The sequence below is a fragment of the Suillus plorans genome (assembly GCF_016647745.1).
Source record: "Suillus plorans strain S12 chromosome Unknown HD556scaffold_17, whole genome shotgun sequence".
Taxonomy (NCBI): domain Eukaryota; kingdom Fungi; phylum Basidiomycota; class Agaricomycetes; order Boletales; family Suillaceae; genus Suillus; species Suillus plorans.
This window is the reverse complement of record NW_024537401.1, coordinates 672,720-695,562: the sequence shown is the minus strand read 5'-3', so window position 1 is coordinate 695,562 and position 22,843 is coordinate 672,720. Positions and strand designations below refer to the sequence as shown.

The 22,843-nt window shown below is 47.7% G+C and overlaps 8 protein-coding genes across 8 annotated transcripts; 4 read left to right on the top strand and 4 right to left on the bottom strand.

Moving 5' to 3' along the window:
• Positions 1-428: 428 nt before the first annotated feature.
• On the top strand, positions 429-1,537 carry HD556DRAFT_1441285 (uncharacterized protein; the record flags this gene model as incomplete). The annotated part of the gene is made up of 3 exons (XM_041306265.1): positions 429-660; positions 714-1,009; positions 1,064-1,537. The coding sequence occupies 3 exons, from the start codon at positions 429-431 to the stop codon at positions 1,535-1,537; spliced, it is 1,002 nt and encodes a 333-aa protein (XP_041162398.1).
• A 92-nt stretch (positions 1,538-1,629) lies between these two features.
• Positions 1,630-1,977, bottom strand: HD556DRAFT_275166 (uncharacterized protein). The gene is made up of 2 exons (XM_041310103.1): positions 1,837-1,977; positions 1,630-1,782 (listed from the first exon to the last, which is right to left on the bottom strand). Exons 1-2 carry the CDS (start codon positions 1,925-1,927, stop codon positions 1,670-1,672), a joined length of 204 nt encoding a protein of 67 aa, XP_041162397.1. The 5' UTR covers positions 1,928-1,977; the 3' UTR covers positions 1,630-1,669.
• Positions 1,978-3,452: 1,475 nt separating this feature from the next.
• On the bottom strand, positions 3,453-5,218 carry HD556DRAFT_1306805 (uncharacterized protein; the record flags this gene model as incomplete). Its single annotated transcript, XM_041299961.1, has 6 exons — positions 3,453-3,770; positions 3,831-3,896; positions 3,970-4,060; positions 4,106-4,697; positions 4,720-4,926; positions 5,182-5,218. The coding sequence occupies 6 exons, from the start codon at positions 5,216-5,218 to the stop codon at positions 3,453-3,455; spliced, it is 1,311 nt and encodes a 436-aa protein (XP_041162396.1).
• Positions 5,219-6,147: 929 nt separating this feature from the next.
• On the top strand, positions 6,148-7,141 carry HD556DRAFT_1441282 (uncharacterized protein; the record flags this gene model as incomplete). The annotated part of the gene is made up of 2 exons (XM_041306264.1): positions 6,148-6,648; positions 6,701-7,141. The coding sequence occupies 2 exons, from the start codon at positions 6,148-6,150 to the stop codon at positions 7,139-7,141; spliced, it is 942 nt and encodes a 313-aa protein (XP_041162395.1).
• Positions 7,142-12,832: 5,691 nt separating this feature from the next.
• Positions 12,833-13,532, bottom strand: HD556DRAFT_1306803 (uncharacterized protein; the record flags this gene model as incomplete). The annotated part of the gene is made up of 5 exons (XM_041299960.1): positions 12,833-12,915; positions 12,978-13,188; positions 13,238-13,309; positions 13,359-13,416; positions 13,474-13,532. The coding sequence occupies 5 exons, from the start codon at positions 13,530-13,532 to the stop codon at positions 12,833-12,835; spliced, it is 483 nt and encodes a 160-aa protein (XP_041162394.1).
• Positions 13,533-14,065: 533 nt separating this feature from the next.
• HD556DRAFT_1233853 (uncharacterized protein) lies at positions 14,066-14,392 on the bottom strand (the record flags this gene model as incomplete). Its single annotated transcript, XM_041297626.1, has 1 exon — positions 14,066-14,392. A coding segment is annotated over one exon (327 nt), but the record flags the coding sequence as incomplete, so codon positions are not given.
• A 14-nt stretch (positions 14,393-14,406) lies between these two features.
• HD556DRAFT_1220751 (uncharacterized protein) lies at positions 14,407-14,637 on the top strand (the record flags this gene model as incomplete). Its single annotated transcript, XM_041296800.1, has 1 exon — positions 14,407-14,637. A coding segment is annotated over one exon (231 nt), but the record flags the coding sequence as incomplete, so codon positions are not given.
• A 1,886-nt stretch (positions 14,638-16,523) lies between these two features.
• Positions 16,524-18,497, top strand: HD556DRAFT_1535307 (uncharacterized protein). Its single transcript, XM_041309593.1, has 4 exons — positions 16,524-16,869; positions 16,950-17,480; positions 17,532-17,730; positions 17,863-18,497. Exons 1-4 carry the CDS (start codon positions 16,828-16,830, stop codon positions 18,321-18,323), a joined length of 1,233 nt encoding a protein of 410 aa, XP_041162391.1. The 5' UTR covers positions 16,524-16,827; the 3' UTR covers positions 18,324-18,497.
• The last annotated feature ends 4,346 nt before the right edge of the window (positions 18,498-22,843 follow it).

Below are 22,843 nucleotides of genomic sequence, written 5' to 3'. Positions count from 1 at the left end.
GCTCCGTGAACTCGGGGATGAACGAAAGGGTGTAGAATAAATAAGCCTGTTAGAACGGTCACCCGTCTTATATACCTTTCGTCTACAGAGTCACGGTCCGGCGGAACTTCATCGACTCACGTTGGAGAAAGTCTCGAGCTTTCGTAAGTTTTTCCATCGTTTCTCTCGCCTTTTCGGGCACGTGACTCGGGATGCAGTAATCATTAGGTACCTCGTAGATAGTCAGATAAAATATTCATTACCCAATACATACTAGTGCTTACTGTGACCGCGAATCCGCCAGTGTCTGAATTGTTTTTCGAGCTATTTTGTGCGGGAAAGTCTAAGCTGTGCCGTCAAGGAATCAGTAGTAAATTCCAATGTTTTCACTAGCACCTTGGCCGAAGTCTAAAGTTATTGTAACTCGCTTCTCTAAGAGCATGATAAAAATGTACAAAGTCGGTGATGAGCTTCTCCGAATCGTCCGACTCATGTCACAGTCTCGCTCAGATGTGCGGCAGGAGGCTTGCAGACCTCGTAGTAGCGCTACGATCGATTCAGTCTCTTCTGCTCGTCAACGCACTCGTGCACAAACCGCTGCATATCTGCTCGGTATTCGTCCGGAATTACCCGATATCATTGATACCGCAGAACAGCACCAGGCCCCCGAGCTTGACAAAAGTAAGTTGTGCATACGGCAATGACTCAGGTAGAGATGCTCACGATTATACTAGTTGAATTCCGAGTGCCGTTGCATACTATGGATAGGATCCAATCGACCACGTACGTTAGCAAGCTACACTCCGAATCAGATCCTCGGCTAGACATACTCGACTCCATCAAAGCTATCATGGATGTTCCAAACCTGTATGAACACTTGGGCTGGCGATTGTCTACCGCCCGCCGCACGGATCCTCCCCACCGGCTTCTGACTGTGCATGACATTGATAGTGCTTTCAGAGCTGCAAGGGCGGAGAGCTCTGGGAGGCGACTTGGACATAAGAAAGTCGCTATCGAAATCATCAATACGGTACGTGAGTTGATGTGTGTAAGTTGTTTGCACAATATGACCTACCATCAACAGGAGCCCACACCCAAAGAAAAACCCGCAAAACAAAGGGCAGGTATACCTGCTAAGACTGAGCAGAGCCTTTTACCATCCAACATACTCGTGATCTCCGACGGGGCACTTGGCAGACAACAAGAAGGCCATGCTGTGCCTCAGCCGTTGAAGAGGACGTATGCGCTTTTCTTGGAAAACGACGACGAATCAAGCGATGATGAACCCCCACAAGAGATCGAAGACGTTGTGACGAGTGTTCATTCTCGCTATCCTGCAATGAATTTCCGTCAATATATTGGTAAAATGAAAGATCGTGGCATTTTTTACCTGTCAACTGCAGCTCATTTCAATTCTGGATTCTATAAAGAAAAAATAGGCATGTCAGAAGGCGCTGCATATACTTTTCATAGTTATGTTGAAAACGCTTACATGAAGGCGGAACATAGGAAAAGGGGAAGGAATGCTAAAGGGAAGAAGGCACGAGCTTCAAGATGAGGATGAAGCAATATCCCTTCGCTAGAAACATTACTATCCGTCAGTATCATGATAAAGTTTGCGTTGCTCGGTTTCAACCTCATTTGCAACGTTTCCCTGGTAGATGCATGAGGAAAGGGATTATTTGATACACTAGTTCCGTACCTCTTCATTGACACCGCGGGTGAAATATCGAGCTCCAGCATAATGGCGCGACCGATGGGCAACAAGCGTTACAAAGACTACATGCCCAAGTACAGTAAGTTCTGGTAGTGCACTGAGCATCATGATGCAGGAGCACAAACGGCCGATGTACTCACTGGCCTGGTCCGCATGACCATGTATGAGTGGCAGTAGCCATGGACGACGGACGCCAGTGGCGGGGGAATCCTTAAGAGGTGCAGCGATCATGTGAAGATTCCAAATGTATCGATCATTGAAGAGCCATCTGGTACCATTGAAACGTTGATCGTACAAGATTGGTGGGCTTGAGAGTGGGGTGATTAAACATTGATTGCAGAGAAGGTGCGTAGCCTTGCTTAAGCTGGTGTTGCGACATGAGTTCTGTGTATTGAATATATCCATCCGGTGGAACAAGTGATGTCGTGGTTACTGGTGCAGGACAAGACGGGCTGAAGGAACAATGAGATACACCCAATAATGACGAGGAGATACTCACGGCTTCAAACTTGTTGGAGTTGTAGCGCGGTTCCTATATGGTCTATAGATGGATAAATTCAAGACTCGAGGAGGCTGACCTTGTTGAGCTCTCGATAGGCATAAGAAGTGGAGTAACGTCTTCATAAGATTGTGGATCGACAAAAGATGAACGCTGGGAGCCGCCTGCGGACGTCGCAAGCATGGGAGAAGGGACAACGCTATGGCGAGCCTCCCGCGCAGTGAACTCTCCATGTTTTAGAATACCCTCTTGTTGGGCCCGCCTGCATCTTCAGTCTAACTTCATCTTGTCCGTCTCTTTTGCAGCCTCATGCTTCCTGAACTCGTCATGCTCTCTCCATTTTTCCACAGCGCTCACAGGGGTCACGGGCTCAGAAGGGATGCTTTTGCGGTTGTAGTACGTCGAGTCGGACAGCTGTGCATTTGCAGCGCGCCTAGCGGCTGCCAATGCATCTTCCTATTTGTTGAAGCTTCGTACTGTTACGACATTTGTCGTCCTGTTACGACGTTTTAATCAGCTTGTCGAACGAGCTAAAGGCCAACCTATTCAATAGCTCACAAAATTCCTTATCGTAATGCAAACAGGATATATGGCGGCCCAACCCCCGTACCCATAAAGGCAAATGTACCCACGTGCACCGGCCATTCTTGATGGTCATGTGATCGTATTCTTTCCCCAACTGAGACTGTGACTGGACTTGGTGCGTCTATCAATACACAATCCAATTCAATTGCATTTACGCGTGCACTAAGGTTCGACGCTGAAATTCCAAGGCTCCGTGAGTTGACGTAGAGCAGGTGACATAGAATTCAAGGTCTGCGGCTACTAGAGTCAATTGTTTGCTAGATGAAATAGGCCGGCACCACCGGCAGCCAACCGAAGGCGAGTCGCTGAAAACTACTATAAGTCTAAATTTTCTCCGGAAATCGATGCGAATATTGTCCCACATATTTCTGTCGTTTTCCGGAGTATATGGCTAGGACCATTTCAAGTTCTCATTGGGATCTAGGGCCCTATTACAGCACCACGTATGCGTTGACGATTTTTCCGAGGTTCGGATATGAATCAATGATAGGTGAAACTTTGCCGGGATGAGTATCTAATCTCCGAATTTATTTCTGATTTACTGACTGTGACACGAGTCGTTGAGTGCATAAGTCGATCCTCGACCTTCGTGATCGTCAGCAACATCAAACATTGAGGAGGTACTAAATACAGGCGGTTCGTAATACTGATGGCTCTGCTCCCCTAAGATAATCATCCCCTTTGAGCGTAGATGTCTGCAACTAGGGCACTACGTACATCGCTGCTCATCGACCTGTAAAGACTACTTAACTTGTTGTTGAAAGCTACCCTGGCCGTGGACAAGTCAAAGTCACTTGGGATGAAAACGCCAGTCGACAGTTCTCTCAACGCCCACTCAAATAATGTCCCGATGAAAGCAAATAATGCCCCGAGATTTCGGCTAGGGCCGACGTATTGCTGGAGGTTAAGTTGGTAGAACAGTATGTGCTGCATGAAATGCCGCACTACTCTGTTCCCGAACGGCACACCGAGTATAGTCTGTCCCCCCACCTGATGGTAAAGCCCATGAGCATTACTGGCCTCGGAAAGAGAAAAGAATGTCAGACTTACCTCGATATCTCCGTTTAGGAATGCGTCACCTTGCAGAAGGTTTCTGATGGTAACCTCCATCTCTTCCTGCGTTTGGGTTGCCAACACGTCGTTTAAATTGTAGCCAAATAAAACCGCCAGTCCGAACTATATCCTTGACCTGTTTCCTCAGGTACTTGGCGGTCTCACCAATTTTGTCTGCGTCCTTTTTGGCCTCACTCCCGAGGGACCACAGAACGAGTTCAGCTATTCTCAATATGATCAGTTGTCAGTTTAGAATGAATATTGTGAGAGACTTGCGATTATTGAATGTGGATATGACGGCAACGAGACTGGCAAGCGCCTTTTCCGATCTTTTCTGGGATGAAAGTAGAAACGAGTCGTCGAACATCGACTGTTTCATGCGCTGTTTGGCCCTCAATTTCACCTGGGGTACGAGGTTCTCAAGTCCAATCGGCACAGCAAGTGAGGGCAATGACTCAGACGTCGTAGACAATGGTGCTGCAGGAGGTGGTACTGGAATGGCTAATGGTACTGCAGGAGGCGGTACTGGAATGGCTAGTAATGGTACTGCAGGAGGTGGTACACCTGGCATCGAGCTGTGCTGTGACGGTCCAGCGTGATGTTCGACATCGTCAGTGAGGCAATGCTTGCCACGATGAATGTCAGGCCTGTCGAGAATTTCGTAAGGGGTGTATCGAGTTCTGGATGGCGGCGGCGGGTCAACCTGACGCAATAAGCGTACATTCGACAAGCGGGAGTGTAGATGCGGGGCTGCGGCCGCGACTTCAGCCTCAGTGGCACTGGCGGTTGCGTCAAAGCTCATGATCATGGCCATAAATTCTTCGATGGATAGCGGAGTCTCCAGCGGGGGTGTGATGAGCCTGACTAGGCCCAGGAGTTGAATTACTGTGGGGGTCTGACTCGTTTTCATGGAGCGGGGGTATGATGCCCAGCGGGGCTGGCATGTCCAACGACTCAGACCAGCCTTCCATCACCGGCAGGTTCATCATTTCTTCACACCACCGTGACATCTCAGAATCTGAGTCTGGAGGTGGCTGAAAGCTGCTGTAGCTATCATCACTAAGTTCCTGGCGACGTACAACTTGATCTGAGCCTGGAGGAATCATGGTCACAGCCTGCCAGAGGACAATGGCAGTGGCACGGAGACTCGGAGACGAACTGACTCAGTACCGAATACGAAACTTTGATATTTAACATTACTCACTGATACTAGTGACTCTCCTTAGACAAGCCCCTGTACAGTCAGTCTCTCAGCCGCGGCCGCATATGAATCGCTAGCCGGACTCCCTGCTGTCAGATACTCGTAATGAGGATAATGACAACGAGGCATATTACATGTGTGACTTACCGTCATGACTGGTTATCGACAATCGATCATCGAACATTATAAGGTTCGACCATTCAATAGCTATTGCTTCTTAGAGAGCCGCTTAGTTCTGGCGAGCCTCCGCGACCCGCCGAGTGACAATGAACACCAACTTTTGAAGTCTCTGAAATATGAATATGATAGTCAGGATTGTGGTATTAGTCACAGTCGCCATACGGTAGCGATCTGGAAGGCCGTGAAGAGTCAGACACATGACAATGATTTAATACTAACTGGTCGCGGTCCAACAACTCAGTGAAGCCACGGTGGATGGCTGCCCAGAAATTCTTTCAAATCAATCGGTCGGAAATCAATTGATGCGGCGGCATCCGGTGGTGACCGCAGTAAGACTCGAACTTACCCAGATCCGGGGCTAGATTTCAATCTGAAGGATATTTAGGAGTCTTCTAATCGATTGAAGGAAACTGGCCTTCAAGCTTGAAGTCCAAGACAAACCAAACTGAGTCACCCTGGCGGCTGCACGTGTTTGATTGAACCTTGCTTTTACGCAATCCGTTTGGCAATAGCCTTGGTCTTGGGGACCTCAGCAATCACGGTGTGTACACGAAGTTAGATCCTAGTAGAAGGTAAGTTCGAGTTTCAAATTAATTAACGGGTTACGTTGAGGGGCAGGCAGCACAGGTCTGTACTAGTAAGCCTTGCCCAAATACGGCGAGGATAACAATATGTGTGTTATCATTTACGTTGAGCGCCAAACCGCGCCCACCAAGTGCCATTTTAGTCGAGTTTCTCCAATGAAACACCTGAGTTTCACTACCAAGAAACGTCCAGGTTCAAACTCCCCTCAGGGAAATTAATACATCGTGACCAATGCCCCAACTGGGAGGGTTTTCCAGTCACACACTAGTCTAGTGGAATCTGTGTTCGTCCAACTTTCACCCGACGTCCTCCAACACGCATCAACAACTTGTTGAATAACAACCAGCTATGGAGCATTCTCAGGCTGGCGAGCCAAAAATGCATCCCTGTTTTACTCCTCCAAGCTCTACCGGACAACCCAGTCCTACTCGTCAGGATGAGGACTCCAAGTCGTCCTGTCAACTCTGGCCCGATGGCGTTCAGACACGTGGCCGGGTCACTGGCAGTGAACATAACTCTTCTTGTCGCGACAGGCGACACTACTATCGTCCTGATCATATACCAATGAGATTCAGAGTGTCATCCCAACACCTCAGAGGTCGCCGATCATCATCACCATCATCTGACTCGGACGTCACAAATAATTCGTCAGAAGACGAACTTTTTGTTCTTCCAGACCTCCCCCCCTCGAAAAACTTGTCTTACTACGTGCAACGCGCAAAAAGACAGTTCAAACCTTATGACACACACCGTGGCCATGGGCCTAACGCAATTGAGCTTCGGTTTCTTCACAAGTCTGTCGGAAAACACTCCGGCGAGACTGATATGACTGTGGCTGATGTCCAGGCGGTAAGTGAGCTTTCAATGCTACAATTTCACAATAATGAACATTTGATACTAGGGTAAAGAACTGTTTGAGCGTGGCTTGCGAGGCATGTCTGGCAAGGCCGTCGCTCAAGCCGTCGTTGCGATGCAAGCTACCCGCGAGTCCAAGCGCTTACGTGTTCTGACGACGGCTTGGGAGATTGAATCATCAGTTCAGCGCACAAAGCTTCTTGAAACGATGCTGGAGCAGGATGCTCTAGAATATGCTCGTAGCGATGCAGAAGCTTCCTCTTTCAACAAGCTTTTGGTAGGGCGTACCTCGAAAGAACTCAATATCGATATAGACTTCAACATCGGCGCATATGGCTGCGATATCACGTCTTTCGTTGTTTCCGATGTACAGCTTGATCACCTCGAGGGTTTTGCGCACAAATTAGGTCTGCCTGACGAAGGTAATGACGATAGGATGGATTCGGAGGGAGGGTCCCCCGACTGCAAGTTCGATGTCAATAGCTGATGTGAGGTACTACGCTGATCATGTGTATTTGAATACTAAATATATTATAGACCTTGGGAGTTGGAAATTTGTTCGTTGTTGTGTGGCGTATGTCTGAGATCGTTGTAAATCCGTTATTGATCTAGACCAGTGCAACAAATAGCCATATGTTTGAAATGTATGCAGTATGTTAGATTGAAGACCCGCACGTGACTCAGACGTGCGACAACTTGAAATATTGAGGCCTGACTACCGTAGTCTCCGTCAGTCTCGCAAACTCGGAAAGCTCATTCATTTTGTCGTTTATTAGAATCATCACGATCGTAGGACTCTAATGATAATCCACCTGGCAGGCCCCCTGCCCCAAAGACATAACACCACCTATGTTATGTTATGTTACAGATCATAATTTAAGGAATAGTCAAGCGGGAGTCTAACGCTTTCGGATCTTGTCAGCCTCCTACCAGAGTCACTACTAGCGCTACCATCAAAGAATGCTGCAGGGCGAGTGACAGTAAGATCGAAGGCATTCTTGTGGAAAAGGATGTTGCCTTCATACTCGACAAACTGCCTTTTCCACCATCTAACGCTGTTTGTCTACTGCTACTACTACTACTAGTAGATTCCATGGCCGCTTACCATCCAGTGAGTGTTGTTGTTTCATCATTTTTTGTGTAGTTGTACGTGATTGGACGCTGATGGGACTTTAACATATTTTACCGAGTGCAGACTAAAGAGCGTTTTTGTGTTCTCTGCCAAATTTCAGGTGAAAATTTGGCACATCACCGCATGACTAGTACTTCGACCGTTGGACGATCTGCCTGTCACTCCCTGACGGTCTTGCGAAGTTTAAGGATCACTGGCCCAACGACGATGATCTCAGTACAATCCCCCAGTAAACTGAAAGCAAAATATTTTCTTTATCTTTTTCGTGGATTTAATAGAGATGCTCACAGTTGGGGTATCATTGGAGGCAATGATATTGAACGTTCTGAGCTTTCCGACTCGGAGTCACTGGAAACGAGGCCGAACCCCGAGGGTCACGTGATCGTACACAGTCTTTCAAAGTCAGTCGTCGTCTGTTGACCATAGAGTCATAGACGGTCGCAATGGTAGCATCGAGCTCACTTTCAGAGCTCGTAGGAATACCGTTAGGTGACCTTACTGAACTCAAATCAGTATTACTTTCACCACCAATCAACTCGGAGTCTGACGAATGCACAAGAAACTGCGGCTTGTTCTTTTTTTACTCTTTGTTGATCTACTACTAGCCTTGGCCGTCGCAATGGTTTCATGCACTGCCCCAGGCTGCCTCTGGGAGAAATCAACTGACAGTAGTCGAGGTCTTTCTAGGCATCGCGCATCATGCAAATTCTACCACCGATCCAGAACCCTAGCCAGCCAGAAACGACAAGAAAGGACGAAGGCTGCTGCCAGAGCTGCTTCTCTGGTACGATCATCATCAGGAATACCACAGCGAGGGGAATCGAGCAGTTCTTCGGTAAGTGGCTGATTTTTTTAATCGATCCCATGAATAGGACAGTTGAATTGTCGCATAATTCTAGACAACAATATTGCCCATTCCTCATGTGGAGCGCGATCATCTCTCCAAACCCATTTTTTTGTACGATCCATCAAGCAGATGGACTCAGGCTGGCGCGTCTACTGGTGCACGTGGCCCTGAACTCTCAGAGCAGCGGCAGCTTCACTTTGATACCCATGACAGTGTTGACAACGCAATGGACACCGACGTTTCAAGTACGCCTTACATTCACTTTGGTCAAATAACTTGTTTTTTAAAACTGTTGTTCACTCCCAGAAGAACCTTCGCTCCCTAGGCTGCGACGAATACCTAGACGTTTTGAGGATGTTCCTCTTCCTGACGAGGACACTAATCACTCGGATAATGTCGAATTTTTGCCTTCTCAAAGTCCAGCCCCACCTCAAACCAGGATCCGGAGAGTTCTCTTAACTTTGCGAGATACACTCCAGACCAGTTTCAATTCTCTCGGACTCTACCGGCTTTACCCTCGTCGCCCATCCTTTGAGCCCGATAAATTTGTCCCGTCCGTGTTACTTTCAAGCACGTGTCCGAAAGCCCAACAAGAGAATGAGACAAGCATCCTCCCACCTCCGTACCCTTTTCCCAACATGACGATCTATCGAGTCATGTCTTGGATGAATTCCGGGAGCAATAAGAAATCGGAGACTGAAGTTGCTCGTCTTGTGAAAGAAGTTATACTAGCAGACGACTTCGACTTGAAGCACCTGGAGGACTTCTCGGTGAAAAGGAGCTTACGGGAATTGGACAACGATACCAATAAGAATAAGATCGAGTTTCCAGACGACTGGACCCAGGCCGATGTCACCATCAACATCCCCACGAAATCGAAGGATGATACGAGACTTTTTTCCGTTCCCGGATTCCATTTTCGCCCCCTGGTTGAAGTCATTCGGTCAGCTTTCGCGGATATCCAGGCTAACGTGTTTCACCTCTCACCTTTCAAGTGCATGTGGAAGGATCCATTGGACTCTCATCAAGAGCGAGTATTCGACGAGTTGTATACCTCGGACTCTTGGTTGGATGCCCAAGACGAGCTGCAAAAGCTCCCAAGGGAGCCTGAATGCACGCTGGAGCGAGTAATTGCTGGTCTCATGTTTTTTTCGGATGCCACGCATCTGGCGAACTTCGGAACGGCAAAGGCCTGGCCCCTTTATTTGTACTTTGGAAATCTGACAAAGTACGCGCGCTCGGCACCGAAGTCCGGCGCATGCCACCTGGTAGGGTTTCTACCATCGGTGAGTTTTTCTGCTGTACCTTCAAGGATCGCTGTCAATATTGCCCCATCAGCTGCCTGACAAGGTCAAGGATCTTCTGAGCAGTTTGCCTCGCATATCTAAAAGCGGCATGGCTACCCTCCACACCCACTGCCGGCGCGAATTGTTCCACGCATGCTGGGATACCTTACTAGACCGAGAGTTTATTCACGCATACAGACATGGTATAGTATTGAAATGTGCAGATGGTGTGTTACGCAGGATATTTCCGCGGATATTTACTTATTCGGCTGATTACCCTGAAAAGTGCGTTCTATCTACAATGATGGACAATTACTCAACAACTTTCAGGGTTTTAATTGCGACTATCAAGGATATGGGCTTATGCCCGTGCCCCCGTTGCCTCACACCGAAGAATATGTTTCCTTCCTTAGGCCTTCGTAAGGACATGAAGAGCCGTCTAAAAAATCTTCGAGTCTACATCACAAGTAACATTGTCAAAGCACGGGAATATATTTATCAGTGGGGCAGCACTGTGGATGGTATCAAGGTTGAGGAAATACTTGGAGAGGGCTCGTGGGTGCCTGTTATGGTGAGTGCAGATTGTCGACCGCTCTCTCTTACCGACTCAGATGAGTGACTCACAGAATAAATTCGTGGAGAAGCTAGGAGCGCTAGGCCTTGATCCGTTTCGGATGCTCGTTGTGGATTTTATGCATGAATGTGAGCTGGGTACCTGGAAGGCGTTATTCAGCCACCTCATCAGGATCCTTTCTGCGCTTCCGGAGGGAAATCGGCTAGTCGCAATCCTAGACTCGAGGTAAGTAAAGTTTGTATACAGCATCGGTCGCGTAACAAGCAGCAAACTCTATCCTCTAGATTTCGTCAGGTTCCATCTTTCGGTAACGGGGTGATCCGAATGTTCGCGAACAACACATCTGAAATGAAAAGACTTGCGGCACGAGATTTTGAAGACATCTTGCAGGTTTGTTCCACTTTACCTTTACTTATCTATCTGGATTGCTGATAGCCTTTCTTCAGTGTGCGATACCTGTGTTCGAGGGGCTGTTCCCCGCTGATCATGACGCAATCGTGCAATCTCTCTTATATAGATTCGCACAGTGGCATGCACTGGCGAAGCTCAGAATCCAGTCAGAGTCGACCTTGTGTTTCTTCGAGAACACATTCAAGGATCTCTCCAAGCAGTTACGGAAGTTCCGCGACTTCACCTGTGCTGCTTTTGTCACTGTTGAATTGCCGAAAGAGAAGGCGGCTCGCAATCGAAGGTTCGCGCGGCGTGCTGAATCTAATAATATTTCCGGAGAATCTGGCGGACCGAAGGTGAAAAAGTTCAATTTGAGTACTTACAAGTTCCACGCAATGGGAGATTACGTGCGTACTATCAAGCTCTTTGGAACGACAGATTCTTTTACCACTCAGATTGTAAGTCTCTTCCATAGCCCTCAAGGACGTGTTTGACATTATCTTATCGCTCAGGGAGAGCTGGCGCACCGGGCCTTAAAAGCATTTTATCCACTAACTAGCAAGCTTGATCCTTCAAAACAGCTGGTGAAGCATGAACGCAGGCGTCACGTACTACGGCGCATCGCAGAAGCAGGTATCTCCTCCTCCAACTACCAATCGCCCGACTCTCTTGCTCCATCGTCGTTCAAAGGCCATCATTATATCGCAACCAATCGAAATGATCCAGTCTCATTGTTCCTATTCCTCCAGATGCACGATGGCGACCCAGCCACTAAGGTAAGGGACGATTCCACTTTTCTTCAGCTGGTCGCCAGTTCGCTTATGACCGCTCTAGAGCTTCATTCCGAAATTGAAGGATCATATTTTATACAGACTAAATAAGCTAGATGTCAGTCATTGCGACCACATATTCACGGACAAGGAACGTAGTTCGGTCATAATTCCCAACAGTACGGTCTACTCAGTTCACACAATGCAGGTGCACTATACGACTTACGACATGAGGCGAGAATACGACCTCATCAACCCCAGAACATATGCGGATGTTATGGTTCTTTCGGGAGAAACCACCCCTAGACACCCTTACTGGTACGCTCGTGTACTGGGTATCTATCACATGGACACCTGGCTCGAAGGTCAAACCGAGAAACAGCACCTAGAGGTCCTCTTCGTCAGGTGGCTCGCACCACTAGCACTGTCGGACTATCAGTCTGGGATGCGGCGCGCTCGCCTTCCCAAGGTGGCGTTTGTAGAAGAATCTGATCATGATGCATTCGGATTCCTCAATCCGAGCCAAGTGATTCGAGGTGCTCATTTGATTCCTGCATTCGCCTCAGGGCGAGGTGTAAGCTCACTGCGGCGCGGAACATCATTTGGACGTCCCAACAAGGAGGTAGATGACTGGGAAGAACATTATGTCGGGATGTGAGTCATGGTGCCCTCTCGTAATTTAAATAACGAATCTTACTGTGAATTAGTTTTGCTGATCGCGATATGTTCTTGCGTTATACGCACTTAGGCATAGGACACCCAGTAGGATTGCGGAAGATTGTCAGAGAATGCTTTGACGACTACGAGTCAACAGTACTTACGGAAATGGACGACGCAAACGATGGTGAGGGCCGCGAAGATACCGGTGAGCAATATATGGATGACAATCCTGACGAAGACGAGTCAGAAAATGATCTTAGCGAAGACGAGTCAGAAGAGGAACATGAAGGGGGGGAAGATAGAGAAGAGGTCGACGAAGAGTACGATGACCTCTATTTCTGACACTGGTGGTCCAATAGTAACTGTCAATTTACGTTCTTAACTGACTCAACGGTTTTGCCAGTACGACAAGCCCTTCGCTGTACGTCTCAGCCAGGCGAAACTAACTCGAAGCTCTCGACACCACGCCTGTCCACTGAAAGAATTTCGTAAAGGTATTTAGTACATCCTATATCACGATCATGAATCTATCCCATCCCATGTATGCAGCCACTCGATCCCACTCTCAGCCTCTCCGTTCGAATCTCCTTCATCTGTACGGTCTGAAATTCGTCAGTGCGTTTTTTTTTTTTAGTTTTGAAACGACTCACCTATAAGCACTAACACGCGGCACCTCTGAGTCCCAGTATTTGCTCGAACTCGGCCATTTCCATTTCGAACATCCTCCGCTCCCTCGCAACCCACAGCACCATCATCGCGCGCAGGTCGTCTGGCCAGACCGGAGGCAGCAGGTAGGGAGGGAATGGTAACTCCGGCTGATAGACTAGTTGACGCACGCGGCGTCGCGCGACAGCCCAGGTATTGTACATCAGTTCCTTCAACAATTTCAGTGTTGTAGCTAACGAATGAGATCGCGTTACTTACTAACTGGTCTCTTGTCAGCCTGAAAACTACCTCTCGAGGCCTTGGGATGTGCTGGAGAAGATGCTGGGGTATCTGTAGAACGATAATCAGTGAGTGGATATTTAGAGAATGATCAATGCACCTCGTGATTTTGGTCCCCGTCTCCTCCATTAGCGTTAACGTTGTTGTTGTTGTTCATGCTAGTATTATGTAGATCAGTAGATATAAAATTGAATTGAGAGTGAATATATTCGTACCTTCGTCGTTGATCAGCGCGTCCAAGAGAAATGTCCTGATTCGTTATTTCATCCGGCATTTGTCGGATTCGGAACGCTCGTCCGAGTCAGTGTCACGCGTGACAGGAGGCATGTAGGAAATGGCCGGTCTGTGTTAAGTCTGCGCAGACTCCGCCTCAAAGTCTGGGCCCCAGACATGTCTGGGTGTGTTCAAGCTCCGGGTTGTCTGACATCATCACTCCTGCCACGATCTACGCCAGCCACTGTGACACTGACCGAGTGAGTTTTTACGCATGTGTGGGGTTGGCTGACCGGATTGGCTTTTCAGAGCTGGCGTTCGCGAGACCGTGGATTGGTTGTTCTTACGTGTGCAGAACAGTAGACGGTATGTGAGCTAGATTGGGTGGTTTGGGGTCATATTCCTGACTTGATGTTTTTGTGCAGTGACTTGGGGGATCGATAGTGAGGCTTTGAGGATCAGTTTATGTTGGCGGTGTCATCTGCCTGTGTACTTGTATGTACGGGGCTACCTGTTGACCGTCTTATTGAGTCATAAAACACCAATCCCGTACGACAAAAAAACAACCGCGCGGAACGCTCCGTATGTATGTGATCAACAAACCCCAGGGAGCAAACGGTACCTCACCCTCTTCGCCCAATTCTCCCAGTCTTTTCTCAGTGCACGCTGAAGCATCTTGTCCTCCACTAGAGGTCGAGTGATGCACATCCAAGCACATAATGTAAGTCCGAAGAGGAGGATTACTACTAACACATTTACTAAAGGCACTTGTAAAATCCCAGACTGCCTCAACCACGATCCTTGCTCTCCATACATGGCAAGGAGCCCAATATATTGGGGAAGGAAACCAGCATAGCTTGGGTGGCGAACGATAGAGTATGGCCCACTCGTCACAAGTCTGTGTTCTCGAGCCAAATTCACGAAATTCGAAAGATATTACCGGGGAAGCGTCGAGTTGTGACTTGAAGGAGTTGGTACAGAGATTTGTGCCAGAGGCTATTGGACGAAAGATAGAGAAGCACAACCGCAACATTTACCCTCTACAAAATGTCTACGTTCGCCAGGCAAAAATTCTCAAGGCACCGAAGTTTGATGTCTCGAAACTGCTTGAACTGAGTCACGCCGAGTCAATAGACGTAAGTAAGATTGAAATTGACTCTGATTAGTACTACCTAGTATGTCCGTAAGTTGTATCTACCATTCCCTACAATGCATCCATGTTACACCCTAATGTTGGCAAGTCTGTGGCAAGAGTTAAGCGACCTCACTCACAATACGACGAGCGGACTCGGAAGCATAAAGTCGTTATATTGCGAAAAATCTTGGATAATACTATAATCGAGCCAATATTTGACGGGAACTGAGAACAATCAGTAACATCAACGCTAGTGAGCTTCCGTCCCTTACTGGTTACGCAGATAGCGTGTTACGATTTTGTTACTAACCGTCAGGCCAATCTCCATTTGCTGTCAAGGGCTAAAGCCGTTGTCCTGCAGAAAGTCTTGGATAGCATTAAAATTAGGCTAATATTTGATGGGAACTGAGAACAATCAGTGACGTCAACGCTAGTGAGCTTCCGTCCCTTACTGGTTACGAAGATAGCATGTTACGATTTTGTTACTGACCGCTAGGTCAATCTCTATGCGCCGTCAAGGGCTAAGGCCATTGTCCTGCGGAAAGTCTTAGATAATCTGTTAATATAAAACATAAATGCTTGCAAGTTAAAATGTTCAATAACACGGACGTCATTACACTTACGTTCGTTGCTGGCTGCGAAGGCAGCTTGTTACGACTTTGTCATGGTCTCATCTAGCGAGTCTATGTTGGTGGCCATCCATGGCTAAGTATGATTAAGTCAAATTTCTCGTGGTATGTATAGTCATATCACTGTGGATAGTGATTCCAATCAAAATCATTGGAAAAAGTACTGATGCTGAAATTTTCATTGGAACTTCTACTGAAACGGCAGGTAGTTAATTTCATTGGAGTGCTGAATCCAATTCAGCACCAAATTTCAGCACCATTTTCCAATGAATCGAATTCAGCACCACTTTCAGCGCTATTTTCCAATGAATCCAATTCTCCAGCGTAGTCTGGCTTAGGAAGAGTCGGAGCTGGTCCGAGTGTTAGCTTGGGAGAGACACAAGCAGGTGGAGCCGCTGGGAGGGCGGGAAACTTGCTTGTGAATTTGGTCATGCGCTGACTCTTGTGCGGCACAAATCAAGATAAGCATCTTTATACATTCTAACAATTATGATAACACTGGAATATGCTCAGGCTGCAGTAACAGTCTGCCGAGATAAATAAGAGAGTGTGCTGGGTGGGGGCAAGGAAGAGGAAATAACGAACGACAAATTTGAAGAACGAATGTCGTAGGTAGTAAGTCGAAAAATGTAGGAGAAGGGTGGTATATATTAGGAGTTGTAGCTATACCTGCTAAAGATACCATGGCTTAGTGGTAGTGATGCTATGTACGATGGTTTAGGTCATCCGTTCAATCCCTGCCTTTGGTGAATTCTCAATGGGTAATAAGTGACACAGTATGTCATGTCACTAGTGACATAATGTCACCGTCGTCAGCACCATTTATTTTTGTCATTCTTGAGCAGAATTTCAGCACATTATTTCAGAGTAAAAATTCAGCGCAATATCGCTGAAATTTCAGAGTAAAAATCGGAACTTTCAGCACCTCGATTTCAGCACCTTGTACTGTGAATTTCATTACATTATCAACTGATTTTACCTAATGAATTTCATTGGATTTACTACCCACAGTGATATTCGGTAGGAACAGAATTACATCATCCTACAGCTGCGACGGCTACAATTTCAAGGACTCATGCGTTCACTGATGGTACACTTTACCTTCTCCGTCTCTCCAGTCTTCTCCTATCTGTTTCCCGCTCTTCAAGTTCCATTCCCGCAGCGAGCCGTCATTTGAACAAGTGATGATTCGCTGTCCACCTGGCAGGTGTACGACGCCTTGCACCCTGTCGGTGTGTCCTTTGAATTCCTGGTGGGGTTTTATTGCTAATGTCTCTTTCGTTTTAGTGGTGGATGAAGCCATAATTTCAACTACGGAGTGCAGCACCATCTCAGCTTTCACCGATCAATTTCTAAATCATCACTTACAAAGAAGCCTCTAATCGGCGATGGGCAGGCAGAAGGGAACAGTTGTTTTGGTGGTCAAGTCAGAGTTGAGTCCCCTGCTTTCTGGTACATTTTTGTACATGCTGTATTCCGGTGTTCGCTTCACAGCTTATACACAGCATAGGCTGTGCGCCTAAAGCGTCTAAACATCCACATGATCTCATTACGTTAAGCTTCAGTCCATGATTAGCTAGCTCTCAACAACTATGGAAGACGAGAGGCCCTCAATGACTGGGGTTATGACCAGGGTATCTCCAGTGCGACGAACCTAGTCAGCGATGGCACTTGGGAGCTCGAAATCATGGCTGCATGACCAACGTACCTGCAGCTCAACGTGTTTGGGTACGATGATTACTACTACGGTGACGGCGTTATGGATCGGCTACCACCTAACAGCATTGCGCACAACTACCCGAATTTGTCGGCGCCCCCTTATCCTGCGCTCGCATGGGCACTCATCGTTGATGATGCCACGTTGGAGTGGACTCTTGAGCCTCATGGCCATGCTTTTGTCAGCGCTACCATGTACGGGCTCCTCTGCTCTCTCTCCCTCATTACCGGAGTTCTCGCAGTCGTCATTTTCGTGTACTCTTTCTACGGCATCCGCCACAACCTGTATGGTGTGCAGACGAATTCGGGCGCAAGCAAGTATTCCCCTATCATCGGATTGCTCAACAAGTCGGCCGCAGACTTCAAGGAGAGCGTGACGCCCATTGCGGAAAAGATCTTTGGGCACAAGCCGAACGCGGAGATCGTGGGATGGCTAGAGGACAAGAATAAGCGGCGCAGAGTCCTCATCGCGACGCTGGAATATGAGATCATTGACTGGAAACTCAAGGTCAAGATCGGAGGTCTCGGTGTGATGTCATCGCTCATGGGAAAAGCTATGACGGACGTTGACTTGATCTAGGTCATTCCAAAAGTGAAGGACCTGGATTATCCCGCTGGCGAACCTGCGGAGCCTATCGAGGTTATCATCTTCAATGAGCCTTATCGAATCGAAGTGGAGACGCACGTGTTGGACAATATCACCTATGTCATCCTCGACAGGCCCGTTTTCCATGCACAGACCACATCAGACCCATACCCAGCCCGCATGGACGATCTCAGTTCCGCCATCTTCTACTCTACATGGAACCAGGCCATCGCAACCACCATCCATTGATTCCCTGTCGTCGACATATACCACATCAACGACTACCACAGCGCGCTTGCTCCGATCTACCTCCTGCCCAAAGTAGTACCTGTCTGTCTCTCGCTGCACAACGCCGAGTTCCAGGGTCTATGGCCGCTTCGAACAAAAGAAGAGATGAAAGAAGTCTGCTCCGCGTTCAACATCAGCAAAGAGCACTGTATGAAATACGTCCAGTTTGGAAACATGTTCAACCTGCTTCACGCCGCTGCGTCGTTTATCAGTGTTCATCAAAAGAGCATGGGTGTCGCTGGGGTGTTGGACAAGTATGGGAAGCGCAGTTGGGTGTGGTATCCTGCTCTGTGGACCCTCGAGTATGTCGATTCGCTGCCTAATCCTGACCCTGCGGATATTGCGGCTTTGGATGAGAACCTGGTGGCTATTTGTGAAGTGCAGATCGATCAGGTTGTTAAGGCACAGCGTCCGGAGATGAAGAGGCAGGCTCAGGAGTGGGCGAATATCAAGCAGGACCCTACATCAGGAAAAACCTCCCGGCCAAAATTTCGATAATCTTTGATAAAGTCCAAGAATTATGTCTAATTAGCAGCCTTAGGAGAATTAGGAAAATTATGTAGTTTAGAAGGACTTTCTTACCCCCTGCATAATTATCAAGAATTAGCTGATACTAGACACAATTATTGTGAATTGCAGAAAATGTATTTCGAACTTTGCATTGCAAATCACCCACAATAGTCAGACGATGTTACAAGAAAAAACAACTGATATTTGATTACATAGAATATAGACACAAAAGTAATTACTGTATAGCTACAATTGACCGCAAATACTACCTAATCCCTGGCTTAGATTAGCAAAGCCATACCTGTTGCAGCAAGAACGAGTGCGAACAAGCACATACAAGTGTGAACATGTGTGGATAAGCATAAGCTAATAAAGCTACATTAGTGAAACACGCAAGTGGATTTATAGAAAAGACATACAGTGACTCCTTGAAAGAGGATCGACACGCTGCGAAAGGCGGACAACGACTTTGATCAGCATGGCTCGAGCTCAAAGGAGGATCAACACACTCACCCGCTGCAAACGGCAGACAATGACCTGGATCAGCATGGCTCGAGCTCAGAGGAGGTTTGACACACTCACTTCCTGCGAATGGCAGACAACGACTTGTATCAGCGTGGCGGTTGCTCGAACAACGAACGACGCACTCACTTCCTGCGAGCGGCAGATAACGACTTGGAATCAGTGTGGCGGTTGCTCGAACAACAATCGATGCACTCACTTCCTGTGAACGGCAGGCAACGACTTGGATCAGCATGGCTCTTGCTCGAACAAGGACTGACACACTCACAATCCAACAACGAGCGCGGAAGGACGGCTATGAACTACCTAGTTTGTAGTTACAAATGTTAAATAGAACTTTTTTAAAAAACCTAAGACATACCTATCAGTTTGATGGTTGAGGCTGACGATGTTGAACGTTGAGGAATGTTAATGAGGGATCGACATCAGAAGTTCAAAAAGTTTTCAAACCAAAGTCATGCGAGCCAAACAAATACCATGATGCAAATGGTTCAATATCAACCAAACAGTCACATGAGCGAAACAAATATGTGCAAATGATGAACTTCAACAAAATTTTACTCAGTCATTCACTGCTTGTTCTTGTTACGACTGGGATGAGTCGAGCTATCTCTGTCTGAGTAGACAATCGGCAGGATGCCTAGATAGACGTAAGTCTGCTCTCGATTGAGAGATCAAGGTTTCCGACTAAGGCGAGTGTCGCTGACTCCCTTAGAATAGTGGTTCTAGACAGTAAGGTTGGAGACCTTACTGAAGGACGATGTTCCAGGTAAAACCCAGTAGATTAAAGTAAGGAATACAACAGTGGGTAGGTAGGTTTATATACCAGTGTTCAAGCGGAGCTTGTAAGTGCGTTATCAAGATAGAAGCAGAAAGAGGCGGACAGCCCGCTTGGTGAGATAAGAGATAAGCATGATAAGAGATAAGCGTGGTACGGACAGCCCGTTTAGAGATAAAGAAGAAATGAATATAGGGGTCTAAATGTTACTGTAACATTACCCCCTTACTAGGGTTGAAACCACCGGATTCAATCATCCTGGTTAGCGTAGTAGATGGGATCGTCAGAATACTCTAAGTCGTCTTCTGGTCCAGCCTTCATGCGCTCTTCCGAATAGAGCATTTCTTCTTCCCTGCATAATGCTGCGTATGCGTCATCGGCGTCATTCTCCCAGGCTGCGAGTGCCTGGTAAAATCCTTCGTCTTTCCAGGTTAGAGAAGTAGGGGTTTCTCCAGTATAGTGTGGGCAATAAAATGAAAGATGGCCTGGAGACAATTCTCGACAGACGCGACAGTAGTAGTCGGGGCAATTAATTTGCCTATGCCCGATCGTTTTGCAGTATCTGCATACGCGGTTTTCATCAGGATTAGAGGAGGTCGCTCGTAAGGGTGATGGGCCTGGCTTAGGACTAAGTGCTTCATCTGCACTGGTGGCGCGTCTCTTTCCTTTATCTTTAGCAGAGCGCCGAGCTCGCGTTCTTTTCCTGGTTAAATCGGTTCGTTGTATGGGGTGCCTAATGGCTACACCTCGTTGCTCTGCCTCCGCGATTAGCTCAGCAGGAGTGGCAGGTTGAGTTCTTCCCAACGCTTGCATGGGTACTATTCCATCCGTGAAGGTATGCGTCGATAATGAATCTGGAATGACAATCGGGGGGTGAATGTGGAGCGAGGCCAATGCGTTGGCCAAGTCCTGTTCTTCATGATAGGATAGGAGTTGTTGATTTGGATCAGCAGCGATCTCTTCGCGGGTAGCAGAGAACGCAGTATAAAGATGGGGAGGGTGTTCAATAGTTTCCACCGTAGGGACTGGTACGGGGATTGCTTGGCGGTTTTCTTCTCTGAGGGAAGCTAACATGGCTTCCGTTGTCTGCGCGAGATTATTGACCGCAGCCAGTAACTCATTAGGAATGTGAGAAGAGAGAGTAGGAGCAGCGTCTTGGTATGAGGGAGGAGGGGCTCCTCCGGTGGGGCCCATAGGGGAAGGTGGGCGCGCAACCCCTGCGGTTTGTTCTGAGACGATGTGGATGACCGTTCTAATATCGTCTTTAACTTCTTCAGGAATAAGGCGCAGAGCAAAGTTGCGTATGCGCCTCTGCATATGCATGAGACTGTGGCGGACCGTGTTGTCTTCAACGAGACGACAGACTCGTTCGATGATCTCGGTGGCTCTAATGATGTTGATGAGGAGGTTGATGGAGTGGGCGTTTCTTCCGAAGAGGACTCTGGTGAGCTCAATGGCATGTTGGGGGCAGAGAAGTGCTGCCTCAATGAGAGTGAGGTCTTCAGCTTGGGTGATGTACGTTTCGTATCGTTCGTCATTTGAGTCAAGGGCGGCGGTTTCGAAGGTGGAGTGGTATGGCAGAGTGTAGGTGGATGCGGGGAAGGGCATATTGGTCACTTGGGTTTCGTTTACAGGGGAATGGTTCATTCAGTTTAGCTTGTGCCTCTTCTTATATGTTGTTAAAAGCTCTTTCGAACTCCGCAAGTTCTCCTCGGGTATCCATTCGTTGCTTCCGGAAGAGTAGCCTATCCATGATACGAGATAGCGTCTTCGTTTACCCGTGCCTTTATGGCTAAGAATAGCTTCTATTTCATATTCTTCTTCGCCATTGATAATGTCAGGTGGAGGTTCGGTGTAGTTCGGTCCGTGTATCTCTGTCTCGCGATAGGACGATAGTTCGGAAGCATGGAACGTGGGGTGAACTTTCCACTGATCTGGGAGTTTTAGAGTAAATGTGATAGGAGATAAGACTGCGGTGATAACGAATGGGCCGTATCGTTTGGGCGCAAGTTTCCTAGAAGGTAAAGATGTCAGGAGATTGGTGGCCGTAAGCCATACCTTATCTCCTATCTTCCATGGTCGGTATTTCCCATGGCGAGATCTTTCTGCCATTCGTTGCATGGCGATGTTATGACAAGCGAGTGCTTCTTCACGTATCTTCTGTAGGTTTCTGAGTCTTTCTTCTGCTGCTGGCGTGTCTGATACTGATAAGATGTGAGGGATCCCACGTGGTTCGTAGCCCATCATGAGGAAGAATGGTGACGTGTTCCTGGCATCGTGTTTCCGATGATTGTGGACGAATTCGGCGATAGGAAGATGATTTGACCATTCTAACGGGTTATTCCTGCAATAGATCCGTAGGTAGGTTTCCAATTCTTGGTTAAGACGTTCTGTTTGTCCGTCTGTCTGGGGGTGGTAGGCGGTTGATGCGGCGATCTGATATCCGAGTAGTCGGGCAAGTTCTCGAGAGAATTTCGAAATGAACTGCGGTCCTCTGTCTGAGATTACTTTTTCGTGGAGGCCGAATCTTTTGAACACGTTTTTGAGGAATAGTCTGGCTACTCCTTCGGAGGTGATGTTTTTATTGCAAGGTGAAATAATTACCCCCTTCGTAAGCCCATGGTCTACCACGATCATGATAGAGTCAAAACCGCCCGATACAGGCAGGTCGGTGATAAGGTCAACAGAGACTTGGGAAAAGGGGCGAGTGGCGATGGAGGGGATTGGTCGCAACGGTGGAGTGACCGGGTGCGTGTCAGCCTTCATTTGCTGACATAATGCACATCCGTCGACGTATTTGCGGATGTAAGTTCCCATGGCTGGCCACCAAAAATCTCGTTTGACGAGTTCTTCCGTCTTGAATCGTCCGGGATGTCCCGCAGTGGGATGATCATGGTGTTTAAATAACACGTCATGTCGTTGGGCTGCTGGGACGTAAGCTCTATGTTTATAAAAGAGGACGCCATCGGTGCACGTCCAGTCTGAGAGGGCGGATTTCATTGGAGGAAGGCATACTCCGTCCAATGCTTCCAGGGCTTTCTGGTAGACGGGATCGTTGGCGGAGTTGCGTGCAATACTTTCTGACAAATCATTGTCAATTAGTCGCACGAACATGGTATCAGGGAGGAGAATGCGATTGTCGTTATCGTCTTTTCCGAGTGAATGGTCGGGGCGTCGAGAAAGGGCATCAGGGGCGGCTAGTTTGGTC